The 17473-nt window shown below is 71.5% G+C and overlaps 2 protein-coding genes across 2 annotated transcripts in view; both read right to left on the reverse strand.

The window, feature by feature from the left end:
• The window catches only part of CACNA1S (calcium voltage-gated channel subunit alpha1 S), a gene marked incomplete at its 3' end in the record, with an annotated part of 28054 nt that extends 19228 nt beyond the window's left edge, over positions 1-8826 (reverse strand). Inside the window, 10 exon segments of the mRNA XM_084907462.1 lie at positions 212-293; positions 481-626; positions 1262-1365; positions 1450-1655; positions 2155-2307; positions 2973-3115; positions 3231-3277; positions 3279-3371; positions 6555-6660; positions 8554-8826. Coding sequence (XP_084763588.1) covers positions 212-293; positions 481-626; positions 1262-1365; positions 1450-1655; positions 2155-2307; positions 2973-3115; positions 3231-3277; positions 3279-3371; positions 6555-6660; positions 8554-8705 — 1232 coding nt within the window. The 5' untranslated portion in view covers positions 8706-8826.
• Positions 8827-14429: 5603 nt separating this feature from the next.
• Positions 14430-17473, reverse strand: part of TMEM9 (transmembrane protein 9) — a 9768-nt gene continuing 6724 nt past the window's right edge. Inside the window, exon 6 of the mRNA XM_084907463.1 lies at positions 14430-15183. Within this exon, the coding sequence (XP_084763589.1) occupies positions 15031-15183 (153 nt within the window). The 3' untranslated portion in view covers positions 14430-15030. The remainder of the gene's footprint in view (positions 15184-17473) is intronic.

Consider the following 17473-nt stretch of genomic DNA (forward strand, 5'->3'; position numbering starts at 1 on the left):
CTGAGCCACACCAGGATACAGGGCTGGGAGGAGCCTGAGGATGGGAGGAGCGGGGGGGGGCATGGGAGGGGCTAGGGGGCTAGGAGGAGCAGGGGTCTAGGAGGAGCAGGGGGGCATGGGAGAAGGAAGGGGGGATGGGAGAAGGGGGGATGGGAAGGGGGATGGGAGGAGCTGGGGGCGGGGAGGAGCTGAGGGCGGGGAGGAGACTCACACGAACTGGATGACCTTGTTGAGGCCCTCGATCTCATACAGACTCTCCGTGTCCGAGCCGCCTTCCTCCAAGGACAGCCTCCCTGGACGGGAGAGGGTCCGAGTCCGATCTCTGATCTCCGAGCTGGGCCCCGTGGGCCCCGCTCCCCCTGTTCCCCAGGGCGGCGTCCGGGGACGCAGAGGGAGGGCCCCCTGCTCCTCCCGCCTCCCGGGTGAGGGGTCCGAGGGTGTGTGCCCCCTGTGGGGGCAGCGGGAGGGGCCTGGCCGCACCCTCTCGCAGGTCCTCCGCGTCCATGACCTCGCCCTGCGTGATCCAGCTCATGTAGCCCCGCAGGTCCTCGTCCAGCTGCTGCTTCTCCCGCAGCTTCTGGAACGTTCCCCGGGACTTGGCCTTCTCGCGCTCCTTGGTGAACTCCCTGCGGGGGGTGGGGGGGAGGAGGAGGGGGAGGAGGGGGAGGGGGAGGAGGGGAGGGAGGAGGGGAGGAGGGGAGGGAGGAGGGAGGAGGGAGGAGGGAGGAGGGGGAGGAGGGGGAGGAGGTGTGCACCCCGGCACAGAGCGGGTAGGTCAGTGGGCGGAGTCATACGGCCAGCAGGCACCAGCAGGCCGGGCCACCTTGCTCTGGAGCCGGGCTGAGCCGGAGCACACGGACCCGGTGCTGAGCCCCGGCTGCTCCGGGGCCAGAGGCGGGCTGAGGGACAGGGGGCGGGACGCAGGGCTCGGGGCAGGGAAAGGAATTAAACCCGGACCGGCTCCCGCCTGCGCCTCCATCTCCTCCTTCTGACCAGGGAGCACCCACCTCCCGGCTCAGAGGGACGGAGGGGAGAGCAGAGGGTCTGGTGCAGGTCTCCCTGCCCTGGTCCCGCTCCCCCTCCTCCATATCCATCATCCTCCTCCTGCTCCTCCTCCTCCTCTGTCCTCCCTCCTTCCACTTTATCCTCCTCCTCTCCTCTCCCTCCTCCCGCTCCCCCTGCTCCTCCTCCTCCTCCTCCTCCTCCTCCTCTCCTTCCCCCTCCTCCTGCTCCTCCTCCCCCTCCCCGCCCCCCTCCTCACCCGCTCAGCACGCCCAGCACCAGGTTGAGGATGAAGAAGGAGCCCAGCAGGATGAGGGTGACAAAGTAGATCCAGGGCCACTCGTTGCCGATGGCGTCGTTGACCTGGGGGGACAGATGGGGTCTCAGCCCGGACCTGAGCAGCCCAGCCCCCGAACCCGGGGCCGGGGAGGGAGGCCGGGGCCGCACCCAGTACAGCACGTCGGTCCAGCCCTCCATGGTGATGCACTGGTACACGGTGAGCATGGAGAAGCCGAAGTTGTCGAAGTGCGTGATGCCGTGGTTGGGCCCCGGCCAGCCGCCCCGGCACTCGCTGCCGTTGATGGTGCAGGGGCGGCCCGAGCCGGTGCGGGCGCAGGGCGACGGCTTCTCGTTCTCCTCCGTGGCCACCACGTCTGCGGGCGCCGCATGGACCACAGGCCACGGGCCACGGGCCACGGAACACGGGCCACGGACCAGGGACCACGGACCAGGGACCACGGAACACGGCAGGCAGGAGGCGGGGACAAAGGGGGAGGAACGCCGTTAAAATGGCTGTGTGACCGCCCAGCCGGCGTGGCCCAGCGGCTGAGCGTCGACCTATGAACCTGGGGTCAGGGTCGCTCCTCAGAGGGGAGGCCCTGTGACCCCGGCCCCGGCCCCAGCCCCGGCCGAGCTGCCCTCCCTCCGGGCCCTGGTCCCGGGCAGACCTTCCCCACGGCTCACGGGCTCCGTGACTGCGGGCCAGTGACCGAGCCTCAGTTTCTCTGCCTGTGAAATGGGAGCAGTGCCTTCCGACGCAGGGCGGGGCTGATGGTGGGTGGCCGCCTCTGAGCTGTCCGGGGTCCCCCCCCCCCCGGGGCTGACGGTGGGTGGCCGCCCCTGAGCTGTCCGGGTCCCCCCCCCGGGGCTGACCGGTGCCGATGTAGTAGCAGGTCTTGTGCATCTTGCCCTTGAAGAGCTCGAGGCCGATGATGGCGTAGATGATGACCATGAAGAGGACCAGCAGCCCGATGTGGAACAGCGGCAGCATGGCCTTGAAGATGGAGTTGAGCACCACCTGCAGGCCTGGGGGGGAGGGACGCGCAGGGCGAGGGTCAGCTCCCCCCATCCCCACGCCCCGGGGACCCTCCCGGCCACCCAGGGAGGGGGGGAGACCCGGCCCCGGGCGGGGACAGGCTGGGGCGCGGGAGGGGGTCTGGGGGGACGGGGATGGGGCCACCCAGGGAGGAGGGGGGGACAGGCTGGGGCGCGGGAGGGGGTCTGGGGGGACGGGGATGGGGCCACCCAGGGAGGAGGGGGGACAGGCTGGGGCGCGGGAGGGGGTCTGGGGGGATGGGGATGGGGCCACCCAGGGAGGAGCGGGGACAGGCTGGGGAGCGGAAGGGGGTCGGGGGGACAGGGCCACCCCAGGGAGGAGGGGAGACAGGCTGGGGCGCGGGAGGGGGTCTGGGGGGGACGGGGATGGGGCCACCCAGGGAGGAGGGGGGACAGGCTGGGGCGCGGGGAGGGGTCTGGGGGGATGGGGATGGGGCCACCCAGGGAGGAGGGGGGACAGGCTGGGGCTCAGGAGGGGGTCTGGGGGGGGGACGAGGCCACCCAGGGAGGAGGGGGGACAGGCTGGGGAGCGGGAGGGGGTGGGGGGGACAGGGCCACCCAGGGAGGAGGGGGACCCGGCCCCGGGCGGGGACAGGCTGGGGCGCGGGAGGGGGGGTGGGGGGGCGGCCACCCACTGGGCACCCCCGACACCAGCCGCAGGGGCCGCAGCACGCGGAAGGCCCGCAGCGCCTTGACGTCCAGCCCGGCGCCCTTGCTGCTCAGCGGCGTGGTGTTGCTCTGGATGAGGTTCACCTGCTCCAGGATCACCGTGAACACCCTGGGGGGCGGGGGCGGGGTCAGGGGCGCGGGCCGGGCGGGACCGTGTGCCCCTGCGGTGCAGGCCCCCGGACCGCCTCCCAGCCCCCCCCGCCCCCGCCCCCGCCCCGCCTCACCCCAGGAAGACGATGATGAAGTCCAGTGCGTTCCAGCCGCTGCGCAGGGTAGGCGTCGGGGTGCCAGGCGAAGCCGTAGGCGACGATCTTCATGGCGGCCTCGATGGAGAAGACGATGAGGAAGAAGTACTCCAGCTTCTCCTGCGGGCGGGGGGGGGGGGGGGGCGGCCGTCTCTCCTCTGAGCCCCCCCCCCGTGCACGCTGCCCTCCCTCCGGGCACAAGGCCCCCCCCTCCCGCGCCCTGCCCCTCCCTCCGGGCACACCTGCCCCCCCTCCCTCCGGGCACACTGCCCCCCCTCCCTCCGGGCACACGGCCCCCCCCCGCCCTGCCCCTCCCTCCGGGCACACTGCCCCCCCTCCCTCCGGGCACACTGCCCCCCCCCGCGCCCTGCCCCCTCCCTCCGGGCACACTGCCCCCCCCCGCGCCCTGCCCCTCCCTCCGGGCACACTGCCCCCCCCCGCCCTGCCCCTCCCTCCGGGCACACTGCCCCCCCCCCGCGCCCTGCCCCTCCCTCCGGGCACACTGCCCCCCCTCCCTCCGGGCACACTGCCCCCCCCCGCGCCCTGCCCCTCCCTCCGGGCACCTGCCCCCCTCCCTCCGGGCACACTGCCCCCCTCCCTCTGGGCACACGGCCCCCCCCCGCCCTGCCCCTCCCTCCGGGCACACTGCCCCCCCTCCCTCCGGGCACACGGGCCCCCCCCCCGCCCTGCCCCTCCCTCCGGGCACACGGCCCCCCCCTCCCTCCGGGCACACGCCCCCAGCGCTCGGACCTCCACACCCGCCTGAATTCCCCCCCACACCGCCCCCACCTCGCGGCCACACACGCTGGCCGGCCCCTCTCGCCCGCGGCCTGCCCTCGGAGTCAGCCCTCCCTGAGGCCTGTGCTCGCATCCACGTCTTTCTCTCTGTCCGCAAGGACCCCTCACCACCGTCAATCCCCAGGCCTGTGTCTATCCTGCTTTGTTTTTCTAAAAAATATATATATATATTTCATTTATTTTTTCACAGAGAGGCAGGGAGAGGGAGAGAGAGCCAGAAACATGGATGAGAGAGAAACATCCATCCGCTGCCTCCTGCACACCCCCCCACTGGGGATGCGCCCGCAACCAAGGTCCATGCCCTCGCCCGGAATCGAACCCGGGACCTTTCCGTCCGCAGGCCGACGCTCTATCCGCGGAGCCACACCGGCCAGGGCCGTTTCTATCCTGTTGGCCTTCCATCCTACCCACTGAACCATCAGCTCTGTGAAGTGTGGGGACTGTCCTTTTTTTAAAAAATTTTTTTTTAATTCTTCTTCCGCCCGGGCCCAGGATTGTGTGACTACGTGAGCCGTCCGGAGCCGGGGAGCCGGGGCGTGGGGAGCGTCCGGCCGTGGGCCCTAGGCGGCCGTGGAACCATGTGGTCTGGCTCTGCCGAGGCGCGAGGGGTGAGCGCATGACGTGGTCGCCCACCCGCAGTGTGGCTCCGTGGTGAGCGTCCACCTGTGAGCCAGGAGGTCCGGGTTCGGTTCCCGGTCAGGGCACAGGCCCGGGTGGCGGGCTCCGTCCCCGGTGTGGGGCGTGCAGGAGGCCGCGGGTCCGTGATTCTCTCTCTCATCACCGATGTTCCTCTCTCCCTCTCCCTGCCTCTCTGACGTCAATACAGATATATTTATTATTAATAATCAAAGGACGTGCAGAGCTTTCTTAACGAAACAAACAGAAGGTGGGCTGATGGTGGGGACACAGTCCCAGAATCCTCCCAACGAGCTGTTCAGAGACTTTTCCCGAAAGGGGGTTTGGGGGTGGGGGTGGGGGTGGGGGGCTGCTGTCCCGGCCGGCCGGCCGCCCACAGGTGTGGGGCCGCCTCGGCCTCCATGGCCGCCTGGGCCCAGGGCCTGGAAGATGAGCCGCCGGGGATGAGGCCGCGGCTATATTTGGCCCCGTGAGCTCTGGCCCCAAAGCCGAGGCCTGAGCGGGTGAGCCCTGACTCCCCGCCTCCCTGTCCATCCCCCCAGGCCTGGGCTGGGGCCTCAGCGGGGGGCAGGGAGGGCTGGGGCCTCAGCGGGGGGCGGGGAGGGCTGGGCGGGCAGAGGCAGTGTCCCCGGGCCCCTCTGAGCACCGGGGGTCAGGGGTGGGCGCTCGGGGACAGAACAGCCTGGAGCTGGACACTGGGGTCCTCACCACGGATGGGGGCCGGGGGCCCGGGCCGGGGCAGGGCGGGAGGGTGCTGCCGGAGGAGGCCAGCACGGAGGCCGAGGGCACAGCGGGGCGGGTGCTGGCTGTCCCTGTCCACGCTCCGTGGGTGAGGGTCGGGGTGGGGGTGGGACAAGCACTGGTGTCTCTGGGGGAGCGGGCGGTGTAGAGGGGGGCCTGGGCCATTTAGCCAGGACTCTGGTCGGAGGCCCTGCCCCCCCACCTGCCCGCCCACAGGTCCTGGCTCCTGGCCGGGCCCTCCGAGGGAGCCACGCCGCCTGGCACATTCCTGACCCTATAAAAAGGCAGCAACCTGAGCCCAGCAAGGCCCCGGGGGCTGGGTTAGGGGCGGGGCCGCGGTGAGGCCTGGGAGGGGCCACCCCCACACTGGGCAGTACTGACCACCATTAAACTCACCCAGCCCTGCCGGCGTGGCTGAGCGTCCACCTCGGAGCCAGGAGGTCAGGGTTCGATTCCCGGTCAGGGCACAGGCCCGGGTTGTGGGTTCGATCCCCAGTAGGGGGCGTGCAAGAGGCAGCCGGTCCATGATTCCCTCTCCTCGTGGATGTTTCTCTCTCTCCCCCTCTCCCTTCCTCTCTGAAATCTGTCTATCTATCTACCTACCTATCTATCTATCTATCTATTCTATCATATAAAGTGTGTGTTTTTTTTTAAAGTATTTATATGAGTCTCTGGCTGTGGGTGTGTCCTTCAGTGTACGCCTGTTTTCTCTCCCCTAATCCATGGGGAGGAGGTGGAGGAGGTGGAACCGAACCTCCAGCTGTGTGTGGTTAATCACGGGTTACAGGCGGGGGGGTGGGGGGGGGGAGGGGTGCAGGACCCCGAAAGGCCCTCTGCTGCCCGTCCTCAGCCGGAGAGGGCTCTGCTCTCCTGATTCTATCCAGGAGGGGACGCGGGCACGCAGCCCCCGAGCCTCAGTTTCCACATCTGTGAAATGGGACTTCTCCGCGGGGCTGGGCACGGTGCGCCCCCTGGAGGGGCGGGCTGGCCACGTCACCGGATCCAGGGGAGCGGCTGGCCGGGGACAGAGGGCCTGCGGGTGGTTTAGGGCGCCCTGCCCTTGGGGGCCCCCGGCCGGGCACAGGCCCAGGGTGGGGGCGGGGGCGGGGGCGGGGGCGGGCCGCTCACCAGGCCGACGTTCAGGCTGTTGTTGTCATCCTCGGGCATGGGCAGGTACACGGCCAGGGCCACGCAGTTGGCGAAGATGGTCAGCAGGATGATGGTCTCGAAGGGTCTGGGGGCCGGGGTTAAGGAGAGCTCCCCGGGGGAGGCGTGGGTTTTCGGGGTGCAGGGTCAGAGGGCGCCGAGGGTCAGCCTAGAGGAGGCTGTCATGCCGGCGGGTGGTCCCGCACACCCCCCCACACCCCCGCAGGCGGAGGGGGGCCTGGTCCCGGGTCCGGGGAGCAGGGAGCTCACTCTCGGCTCTGAGGCCGCCGCGGGGTCCGGTTCCGGCCGAGGCACCTCAGCTCTGAGGGAGCCTGTGGGCTCCTCTCTCAGCCTTCGCCCCCCACCCCCCTGCCCCTCCCTGGAGCTTCTGGCCGGACCACGGAGCGGGGGAGGGCTCCCCCGGAGAAAGGGGGCGGTGGGGGGCAGGCCGGGTGCCTGCTGAGCCCCCCGGCAGGAAACAGGGGTGGTGGGCCGGCGACCCCTGAGCCTCGGAGCCTGAGGACGGAGGGGCTCACCAGCCCCTGGACCGACACCCCCGGATCCCCTCATCCCCCCCAGACACGCCCCCCAGGCCGGGCCAGGGCGTGGCTCCGGGGTGGGGCATCCACCTCTGCACCAGGAGGTCAGGGTTCGCTTCCCATCAGGGCACAGGCCCGGGTGCGAGCTCCCTCCCCAGGAGGGGCCGTGCAGGAGGCAGCTGGTCAGGGGTTCTCTCTCATTGGTGTTTCTGTTTCTCCATTCCTCTCCCTTCCTCGTTCTCCAAAATAAATCCATAAAAACACATTTTAAAAAAATTTATTTTAGCCAAAGCCGGTTTGGCTCCATGGAGTCCCTAACTCTCCATCTCTCTCCCTTCCTCTCTGTAAAACAGTCTATAAAGTATATTTTAAAAAAATTTTTTTAAGAGAAAGAGGGAGGGGGTGGGAGGCCCTCTGTGCTGGGCACCCCGTTCCCCAGAGGCTGCAGGTGCAGAGCTGGGAGAGAGGCCCCCGCCCCGAGGGAGGAGACCCCCCATCACACCTGACCAGACCCGGGGACTGGATGGGGGGCTGGATGGGGGACCGGATGGGGGGACCGGATGGGGGGCTGGGTGGGGGACTGGGTGGGGGACTGGATGGGGGACTGGATGGGGGACTGGGTGGGGGACCGGATGGGGTGCGAGCAGCTGTGGGGGCAGGGCTGGCCCCGACCTGGGCCCACGGTTCCCGAGTCCGCCTCTTCGCCCTCCCTCCTGCCTCCATCCCACCCCGAACAGCTGGCCGGAGCCCGGCCCCAAGCCCTTCAGAAACATCTCAAATATTCCCGACCCTCCCTGACAGCCTCCTCCCTCCCCCCAAGTAACCCAGACACCCCTCCCTCCTCTCCTGGAGCCCATGCCACAGAGGGGGGTCTCCAGCGCCCCCCAGCCCAGGTGGGTGCCGGCCTGTGCCTGGCCGCCCGGCCCCCACCCCCCACCCCACCCCCAGCAGCCGGTCCCACTCAGCTCCTCTCCCCCCCCTCACCCTCCCATCAAGGGGAGGGTTCCCTGCAGCCCCCCCACTTCCCTGTCCCCCGTCCTCGCTCAGAAAGGGGGCTGCTGCTTCGGAAACCTAAGGGGGGGCCCCGGGCAATGTGGACAGCAGCCCCCGAGCGCCCCGCCTGCCACGGGCGGCCAGGGGGCACCTGGCCTTCACCAGCCCCCCATCTTCCCCCCCCACCCCCGCCCCACCCCCCACCGCCGCGGCCTCCATCCCAGCGGCCCCCGGGGACAGCCTCCGGGTCTCCGGCCCTGAGCGGCCCCCTGGGGACAGCCCCCCAACTCCAGCCCTGAGTGGTCCCCCGGGGACAGCCCCCCTCATCTCCGGCCCCGTGGCCCCCGGGGACAGCCCCCCCCATCTCCGGCCCCGTGGCCCCCGGGGACAGCCCCCCTCCCCGTCTCCGGCCCCGGTGCCCACGGGCCGCCCGGCCCCCCGGAGGATACTTCCACTCGACGATGCTGATGCAGGCCTTGCGCAGCGGGTTGTCCAGCGTGAGGCACAGCAGGGCCCGGGGCGGCCGCGGCAGCAGCTCGGGCGCCGGCTTCTTGGGCTGCTTCTTCCTCTGGCCCTCGTCCTGGGGGGCGGCTGGCTCCATGGTCCCCGCGGCGACGGGCTGTCCGTCCGGCTCCCCGCGCCCGCGCCCGCTCCTCCCCGCGTCCCCGGTGCCCTCGCCTGGCTGGGCCTGGCCGAGGGACTGGCCGAGGGACTGGGTGAGGGCCTGGCCGAGGGCCTGGCCGAGGGACTGGCCGAGGGCCTGGCCGAGGGCCTGGCCGAGGGACTGGCCGAGGGACTGGGTGAGGGCCTGGCCGAGGGACTGGCCGAGGGACTGGGTGAGGGACTGGCCGAGGGACTGGCCGAGGGACTGGCCAGCGCACAGGGCCGGGCGCCCGGCGAGCAGGGTGGGGCTTCTCCCCGGAGTAAAATTAGCCCTGAGGCCAGGCAGCTGTCACCCTCCCTGCGGCCCGGAGGCTGGGGGCGGGGAGCTGATGGCCGGCCGGTGGGCAGGGGGGACGGGATGGAGGGTCCAGGCAGGCCAGACCTCAGGAAGGGGAGACCCCGATACAGGACCCTCCCACCCCCGACAGACTGGCTCCCTGCTCGCCTGCCCAGCAAAGGTGAGGGGGGCCTCAGCGCCAGGAACACCCCCTCCTCGGGGAAGGGAACCTCTGTGGGCAGGTGGGCGGCCCCCAGACAACCTGGGTGGGGCCCCCCTCGGCACAGCCTCAGCCGCACCCCGAGGTGCCCTCCGCTCGGTGCCCCCTCCCCTCTGACTGTGGGAGGGTTGAGGGCTTTCTCTCCGGGTCTCCGTCCCCCAGCCTTGTCCCTGGGGGGCGGGGGGCGTGCTCAGCTCCCTATAAAGGGGCGGAGAGCACCCACACCCCCCACCCTGCACCCCACACCCTGCACCTCACACCCCGCACCCCGCACCCCACTCCCCACACCCCACTCCCCACACCCTGCACCTCACACCCTGCACCTCACACCCTGCACCTCACACCCCGCACCCCACACCCTGCACCTCACACCCCGCACCCCGCACCCCACTCCCCACACCCCGCACCCCGCACCCCGGCAGCGGGGGAAGGAGAGAGACACAGGGCACACGAGGGCAGACTGCGGCCCAGGCATCAAAGCTCAGCACGTATTTTATTTCATCCTTCGGTGCCAGCGGCGCCCACATGCCCCCTGGGTGCCCCGGCCAGAGGCCCGCCCACGGCTGCGGGGATCAGTCCTCACTAGCGGGGCGCAGAGGCAGGAGGCCAGGCTGGGGGCGGAGGCCGGAGGGAGCCCCGCGCGCGCGCGTGTATGTGTATGTGTATGTGTATGTGTATGTGTGTGCATGTGTATGTATGTATGCATGCATGTAGGGGTGTGTGTGTGTGTATATATATGTGTGTGTGCACGCGCGCACCAGCTCCCATGGGCGCGGGGTTGGACGCCACCTGGTGGCGAGCGGGACAGGCGCATCCGAACCGACTCGCCTCCTGGGCCCCGCGGACGGGGCTGTGCCCGTGCCCAGGAGCCGCGCGCACCCCGGAGCCGGGCCCAGTCCTCGGGAGACGGTCCAGGGCGCCCTCCCGCGGCCGATGCCTGCTCCTCAGTCCGGTTGGCCCCTCGCACCCACCGGCTCGGCTGGCACCAGAGGCGGGCGGGGCGGGGAGGAGGAGGGGTCCTGGACGCCGGGACCCGCAGTCACTGGCCGGAGTCCCCGGGCTCCGGGCCCGGCGGGGCGTCGCACGGGGACGCGGGGCGCGGGGGGCCGGGGCGCGGGGGGCCGGGCCGGGGGGCGCCGTCGGGCTCGGTCCCCGGGGGCGCGGCGCGCAGCAGCTCCTGCAGGTGCCGGATGTAGCGGGCGGCGGCGCGCAGCGTCTCCACTTTGCTGAGGCGCCGCCCGGCCGGCGCGCGCGGCAGGTGCCCGCGGAGGCGCGCGAAGCCCTGGTTGACGCAGCGCACGCGGTGCCGCTCGCGCTCGTTGCGCTTGAGGACGAGGCCGGGCGGCGGGGCGCCGGGCGCGCAGGGGGGCGCGCAGGGCGGCGGGCGCGCGCCGGGCACGGGGCCCGGGAGCAGCAGGAGGGGCAGGGCGCCCGGGGGCCCCCCGGGCAGCGGCCGGTGTCCGCGGTCCAGGCCGCCGCCGGGGGGCGCCGCGGGGCCCCGCTGCACCAGCGCCCGGCAGGCGTGGCCGTTCGGGGCCCGGTGTCCCCGGTCCATGGCGCCGCCGCCGGGGGCCGGGCCCGCCCCGTGCCCGCCGCGCCCGGGCTCCGCGTGCCCCCACGGCGGGGCCAGGTCCCAGGCCCAGAGGCCGCCGCGGGGCTCCAGGGCGGTCAGGGGTGCGCGCGCCCCAGGGCGCCGGCCGCCGTCCGGCTAGGGGGCGCCATCGCCGCGGGCCGGGGCGCCTGGGGGCGGGGACCCAGCCCGGGCCGCACCCTCCTCCTCCTCCGCGGGGCGTGGGCACCCGAGGGCACCTCCCGGGGGCGCGAACCCGGGGCCCGGGCCGGGCCTGGCTCCTCGCTGGTCCTCGGGGCGCCGGGCACCGGCCAATGGCTGCGCGCAGAGGGTCCGGAGAGCGCCCTGCGGAGGAGGACAGACACACGGACACAGGGGTCAGGCGAGCCCCCCGGGATGACGGCCGGTCACCCCGCCTCCAGTGGGGTGTCCCAGGCTTTGTAACGGGGTTACCGGCCCTGCAGGCCCCCCAGGGGCGCGCGGACCCCTTGCCGCGGAAATTCAGCGCCGCCCGGCCGTGTGGCCCAGTGTTTGGCGTCGACCTAGGAACCAGGAGGTCAGGGTTCGATTCCCGGTCAAGGGCACAGGCCCGGGTTTGGGGCTCCATCCCCATTGGAGGGAGGTGTGTGTGTAGGAGGCAGAGGATCCATGCTTATCACTGATGCTTCTATCTCTCTCTCCCTCTCCCTTCCTCTCTGAAATCAATAAAATTATATATATATATATATATATATATATATATATATATATATATATATATATATTAAAAATAAGTAAATCCTGATTCCTGTGGGAGGGATTCCTGTGGGTAGTTGAGCGTTGGCTCTGGTGGTGGGGGGCGCCCCTGGGAGCCTGACGAGGAGCCCCCTTGCCTCAGAGGCGGGACCCTCCCCCCCAAAAAGCCTGGCGGGACCTGGTCCGTCCCCCAGGTCCATGGACCGGGCAGAACCGGTGGCCAACAGCGCCCCCGTGTGTCCGCGAGGAGCAACGGCAGCAGGTGGATGGGATTCCAGGTCCAGGAGGGGTGCGTGGAGGTTTGAATTCCTCATGGGGGGCCGGTCTTCGGGGACACGGAGGGAGCTTGCCAGCGAGGGGGGGCCGCCTCGGGAAGCGCCCCGAGGGGCACAGCGCGGGCGCCCACGCCCGGCGGCTGCCCACGTCCCCCTGTCCTGGGTGAAGTCTATGGGGAAATTCCACACTCCAACTGCCGTCCATCATCCTGTGCACCCCACTCCCTCCCCAAAGCCCCGGCCCCCCCACCCAACCCCCTGAGGCCCGGGCTCCCAGGACCAGCTCAAGGCGGAGAGCAAAGGGCCGGTCAGTGATGTCCAAGCCACGGACCGGACAGTCCCCCCCCCTCACCCCTGCACGCCCGCTCCTGTCCGGGCACCCCTGGCGGGTGTCCCCCCAGAAAAGGTGATTCAGTCTCCGGGGTATCGGACCGGCCCAGGGGCAGTGCCCTCTGCCGCCCGGCTCCCCCTCCCCGGCCTGGGCTCCCTCTGGTGGCCGAGCCCCGGCCAGTGCGTTCCTGGCCCCGTGTCCCGTCCCGGCCTGGCCTGGCCTGCCATGGCCACCTGCGTGCGGTTACCTCCGGGCTGGCTCCTCGGTGGGGACTCCGAGCGGGGATGGCAGGGCGCCCGCCTGCCTGGCCGGCTCCAGCTGCCTCTGCCCGCGTCACCCGCAGCCCAGGACCAGGTAGCTGTACCTGCGGGAGCTTCAGAGGGACACACCCAGAAGGGGAGGGCGGAGGGCAGGGGGCGCCTCTGATCTGGGACCCGCCCCAGCCGCTCCCAGCCTCCTGATTGGCCCCGAGTCCCTGGGGGGGGGGGAGGCCAGGGGGACGGGGTGCCCCGGGGTGCTGCCTGCAGAGTGCCCAGGAGGGATGGCCCCCGGAGGAGGAGGTGCGGGGTGGAGCCGAGGTGGTGCCGAGGGGGTGCCCCGGGCGTGCGTGCAGGAAAACGGGGGGCTCTCGTGGGGGAACCCCAGGTTAGGGAGCCCCTCCGAGAGGCCCCGATGGCACCGGCTGGGGTGTCGGGAGCTGGGAGTGACCCCTGGATGCTCCTGGCTGGACCTAGGACCAGGAGGCTGCAGGGTGGGGTCCCCTAAGTGTCTGGTCTGTGCCCCGCGACCCCATGGGGAGCCTGGGACGGAGGCAGCAGCCAGAGGTGGTCTCCATAGAGACCCAAACCAGCCACGGCCCAGTCCTCCCGGCGTGCCGGCCCAGCCGGGGGCACTGAGTGCTTGGCTAAGGTTTTTCTCCTAAATAAATGTGTTATTGACGTCAGAGAGAGAACAGAAACACCAGTGATGAGAGAGAATCCTGGACCACCTGCCTCCTGCACGCCCCCTACTGGGGACCGAGCCTGCAACCCGGGCCTGTGCCCTGATGAGATTTGAACCATGACCGCCTGGTTCACAGGTCGATGCTCCACCACGGAGCCACCCCGGCCTGGCAGGCTAGTCTTCCCTGTACACACCCTCCGCCCCTTTACTGCCCTTCGCACGAATACCCATCAGGCCTTGCAGCTGACGACACAGGTTTTCCCGATGGTCGCTCAGACAGGTGCACACCGTTAGAGCTACCGTGCTACTCGGGGCTCCTCCCCACGCCGCCTGCAGGTGCGAGCCCAGCTGAGTTTAATCTCCTCTCTCGGTTGGGAGAAACTGAGGCATGGGGAGGGGGCCTGCTGCTCCAGGTCACTCAGTGGGCCAGGTGGGACCAGGGCTCCTAACTCGCAGCTAGAGCCCTACCCTTGATGTCCACCCTGATGGAGGAGCTCGGCACCCCCAGCCAGCTCAGCTCCGTGCCTGGGGACGCCAGGGGCCGAGGGTGCCCTGTACCATCACCCTCCCGACCCTGGACACCACAGGAGGCCCTCCTGGCTGAGCACCCGTCTCTAGGGCGCTCGGAGGGGGAAGGTGGAGGGGCCCTCAGGGTGAGCGCAGGAGGGTCCCCGGCCCGAGGGGGTGAGCTGGGTCTGTGAGGCCGGGAGCTCCCCAGAGCGGCAGGAAGTCAGGCTGCTCCTGTGACAGCGTCGCCGCGGCAACGGGATGCAGGGTCCAGGAGCGTCCGGAGCAGCTCAGGAGGGCCGGCAGGTGTCGGTGTGCGGCTCACATGGGGAGCTGTGTCCTCTGGTCTCCCCACGTGGACCTCCTGCCACCCCCCCCCCCACGTCTCGTTGGCAGAGGGCTCAGCATGGAGCCCCACCATGGACCCCGCACCGTCAGGCCGGGTCCCTCGCCCGCCGGCTGGGGGCCAACCCGTCTCTGCTCCCCTTTGGCGTTTGCTCCTCCTGGCTCTGAACTTGGGCAAATCTCCCCAACGGAGCCCCCACTCGCCAGGGGCCCCCCACCCCGGCTCCACCCTCAGAGCTGCAGGGGGCTGTCCCGGACGTGACGGACACGGCTCCCAGGTGGTTCCTGAGGCCCCCCCCACCCCTCACAGAGGACGGACCGGTGAGCGGCGTCTGACCGCGGGCTGGCCCGGCGGCCTCGCCGTCCCCGTGGCGGTCCCCGCCTGGCCCTCCGTGGACCGCGCTCCGGCCCTTTCCACCCTGGACCGGCACTCGCCGGGCACACCTCACACTCAGTCACATCGAGGGGGGAGAAGTTTAATGGCGGCTTCCAGACCGACAGGCCGCGGGGACCAGGGCCCTGCAGCTGGGGGGCCCGGGGTTGGGGCCGAGGGCGGGGCTGGTGCTCAGAGCCTCTTGTGTCCCTGGAGCCTGCGCCCCCCCTCCCCCATCCCCCCAATCCTGAAGAGGGGCCGGTGAGGGCCGGCCGCAGGCCCCGAGCACAGCCCTGCCCGCTCCTGGGCGAGGGCCCAGGGGAGAGGGAGCCGGGCCTCCGGAGGGCGCTGCAGGCACCACGTGTCCCCACGGGGAGTGGCAGGGGCCTGGCTCTGCCTCCCGGGGCGCGAGGACATTCAGACTTTTGGGGCTGGAAACGTGGCCCCCGAAACACCCCCCTTCCTCCCCCCCACCCCAGCCCGCCGCCCCCTCCCGGGACCACGGAGACCCGAGCGGACGGGCTGGAGGCCTGGGCCCCACGCTCCCCGGTTACACCAGCGGGAACGCGGCCACGGAGACCAGGACGCCCCGGGGCTGCCGTGGGGCCGGCCCGGGAGGGGCCGCAGGGCGGGGCCGGCGTGGCCGTGGCTGGTCCGTGGCTGGTCCCCGGCGGAGGCTGGCGGCCGCCTAGCTGAGCATCTTGTGCCGGTCGAACACGGTCTTCCTCTGCTCCTGCACCTGCAGCTTCCAGCGCTGCTGCGCACCCTCCACGCGCTCCAGCACCGTGTTGGCCCGGGCGCCGCCCAGCGAGGCCACGGCGGCGGCCACGGAGCGGGCGTCCTGCGGGGAGGAAGGGGAGAGGGGGGTTCGGGAGCCGCCTGAGGTCCGGGCCTCCGGGGCAGGCCCGCCTCCCCACGGCCGTGGTCCCCGTAGAGCCCGGCCCGCCGGTGCGACCCCCCAGGTGTGGAGTCTGCACGACGACCCCTGACCCCTGACCCCCGCCCCCTGCGGAGCCTGGGCCCCTTATTTATTTATTTTACATATTTTTATTGATCTCAAAGAGGAAGGGAGAGAGAGAGAAACATCCATGATGAGAGAGAATCGCCCATCGGCTGCCTCCTGCACACCCCACACTGGGGATTGAGCCCACAACCCGGGCCTGTGCCCTGGACCGGAATCGAACCCGGGACCCTTCGGTCTGCAGGCCGACGCTCTACCCACTGAGCCACTCCGGCCAGGGCTGGGCCCCCACAGGAGAGGGAGCCCGAGTGTGGCCCCCAGAGGTCACGGGGGCAGCGAGAGGCTGTGGGTGGGAGGAGGGGTGCAGAGGGTCCCCCGTGGGGGCTGCTGGGTGGACGTGATGCCACTCAGGGCAGGGGGCAGGGGGCAGGGGGCAGGGATGGGACCCCGAGCCGGACCCGCCTCCCGGTCCGGAGCCCCGGTCCCTGCTCCTGGGACAGAGGGGCCCCCGTCCCGCCCGTAGGGACCCGTCCCCGTGCTCCCGGGCCTCCTCCCGCCCTCAGAGGCACATCCGCCCTAATTACCACCTCGCGGCCGACGCCCCTCACTTCCTGCGGCCGCGCTGATCTTGGGGGAATTAGAGCTGAGCCACCCCCCCCAGGGGGAATTTCCTCCCGGCCCCCGGCCTCTCATCTCCTGCCACCGGCTCGGGGGGGATTAGCGCGGCTCCCGGCCCAGAGCGCCCGGCGAGCGCCCGCTGGCACGGCTTCTGTCGCCACGCAGCTGCCGGGTGGGAGGGCGGGGAGAGGGGGTGCCCGGGGGAGCCTGGGGGCCGGGGAGCGGGCAGCGGCAGAGGGGCCTGGCGAGGGGGGAGGCTGGGAGGTGCTCCCTGCCCCGCAGAGCTGGCCACGCACCCTGTGGGCACTGCCCGGTGGGCGCTCGCTGCCCGGTGCGACGGACGGGCCTCGGCGTGGCCTCTGGGCGAGATTGGCGCTGAGGCCGGCCTGGGGCGCTGTGGGCACCAGGACCTCACCGCCCACTGAGGCCTCAGGGCCTCCCCCCCCCCCCCGGCCCAACTCGTCCCTTCTGGGGCAGCCCCGAGGGGCTGGGGGGCAGCAGAGGCTCAGCCTGCGGCTCCTTCTGCCCGGGAGGGGGTGGGGGCCCGGGCAGCACATCGGGGAGCATGCCCACACCCCCTGCAGGACCCCAGCTTCAGCCCCCACCCCCCCTCCAGGGGCTAACGGTCCGGCTAGAGGCATTAAGGCTCCACGTCTGTGTCCCAGACGCCCAGCCCGGCCTCGGCCTCGCGGGCTCTGCAGGATGGCGGCCGAGGGCAGGTCCACACGTGCCCGCCCTCTCCCCTCCGAGGCCCTGTCTCTGGCGGGCGGGTGGGCCTCGAACCCCTGGCTCTAGGTGACACGGCGCCTGCACTCTGCCCCCGCTGCCGGGCCGCCCCTCCCACAACCACGGCCGCGCGGGTTCGAGGACTCTCAGGAAACAGCTCGTCCTCGAGGGCCAGCCAGTGGCCTGGGGCTGGGTCAGGGCCACCTGGGTCAGGACCACTTGGGTCAGAACCTCAGGGAGGGGAGCCGGGTTCAGCACCGCGGACAGCGCCGGGCGGGCCAGGGCTCGGCTGGAGGCGCCCGTGGACGCGCCCTCCTGTGAGCCCTCCCAGGACCAGGGCGGCCCCTCTGGGCTGTGCCTTCTCCCCGGACGGGCGGACGGACGGACGAGGGGCCCTCAGTCGGCGCTGCCCACCGCTCGCTGGGAAGGGGGGGCCGTTCTCGAGGCCCCGAGTCCTCGCCACCCCAGGCCTGCAGTCCCCAGCGCTGTCCCCGCGCCCGGCGGGGGACGGGGCCAGGCCCTGGGCAGCACCCCCCGCGCCCACACCCCGGCCCTCGCTCTTCAAAGAGGACGAACCCCCGCTCTGAGCAGCCCCGCTCTGTCCCGGCAAACACGCTGGCTTCCTCCGCTCAGAGGCGTCTGAGCCGGGGGATTAGGACAAAGCCGCTGGAATCCCGGAGGCCGCGCCCAGCGCCGAGCGCCGCTTTCAAAGGGGCACGCTGGCTTTCATCTCCGAGCGGGCCCGGGGCGCGGGGTGCGGGGCGCGGGGCGGGGTGCGGGGGGCTCGGGGCGGGGGGCGCCGGGTGCCGGGCACAGGGCTCGGGGC

This window comes from Pipistrellus hanaki, assembly GCF_964339955.1.
Source record: "Pipistrellus hanaki genome assembly, contig: scaffold_93, whole genome shotgun sequence".
Classification (NCBI taxonomy): domain Eukaryota; kingdom Metazoa; phylum Chordata; class Mammalia; order Chiroptera; family Vespertilionidae; genus Pipistrellus; species Pipistrellus hanaki.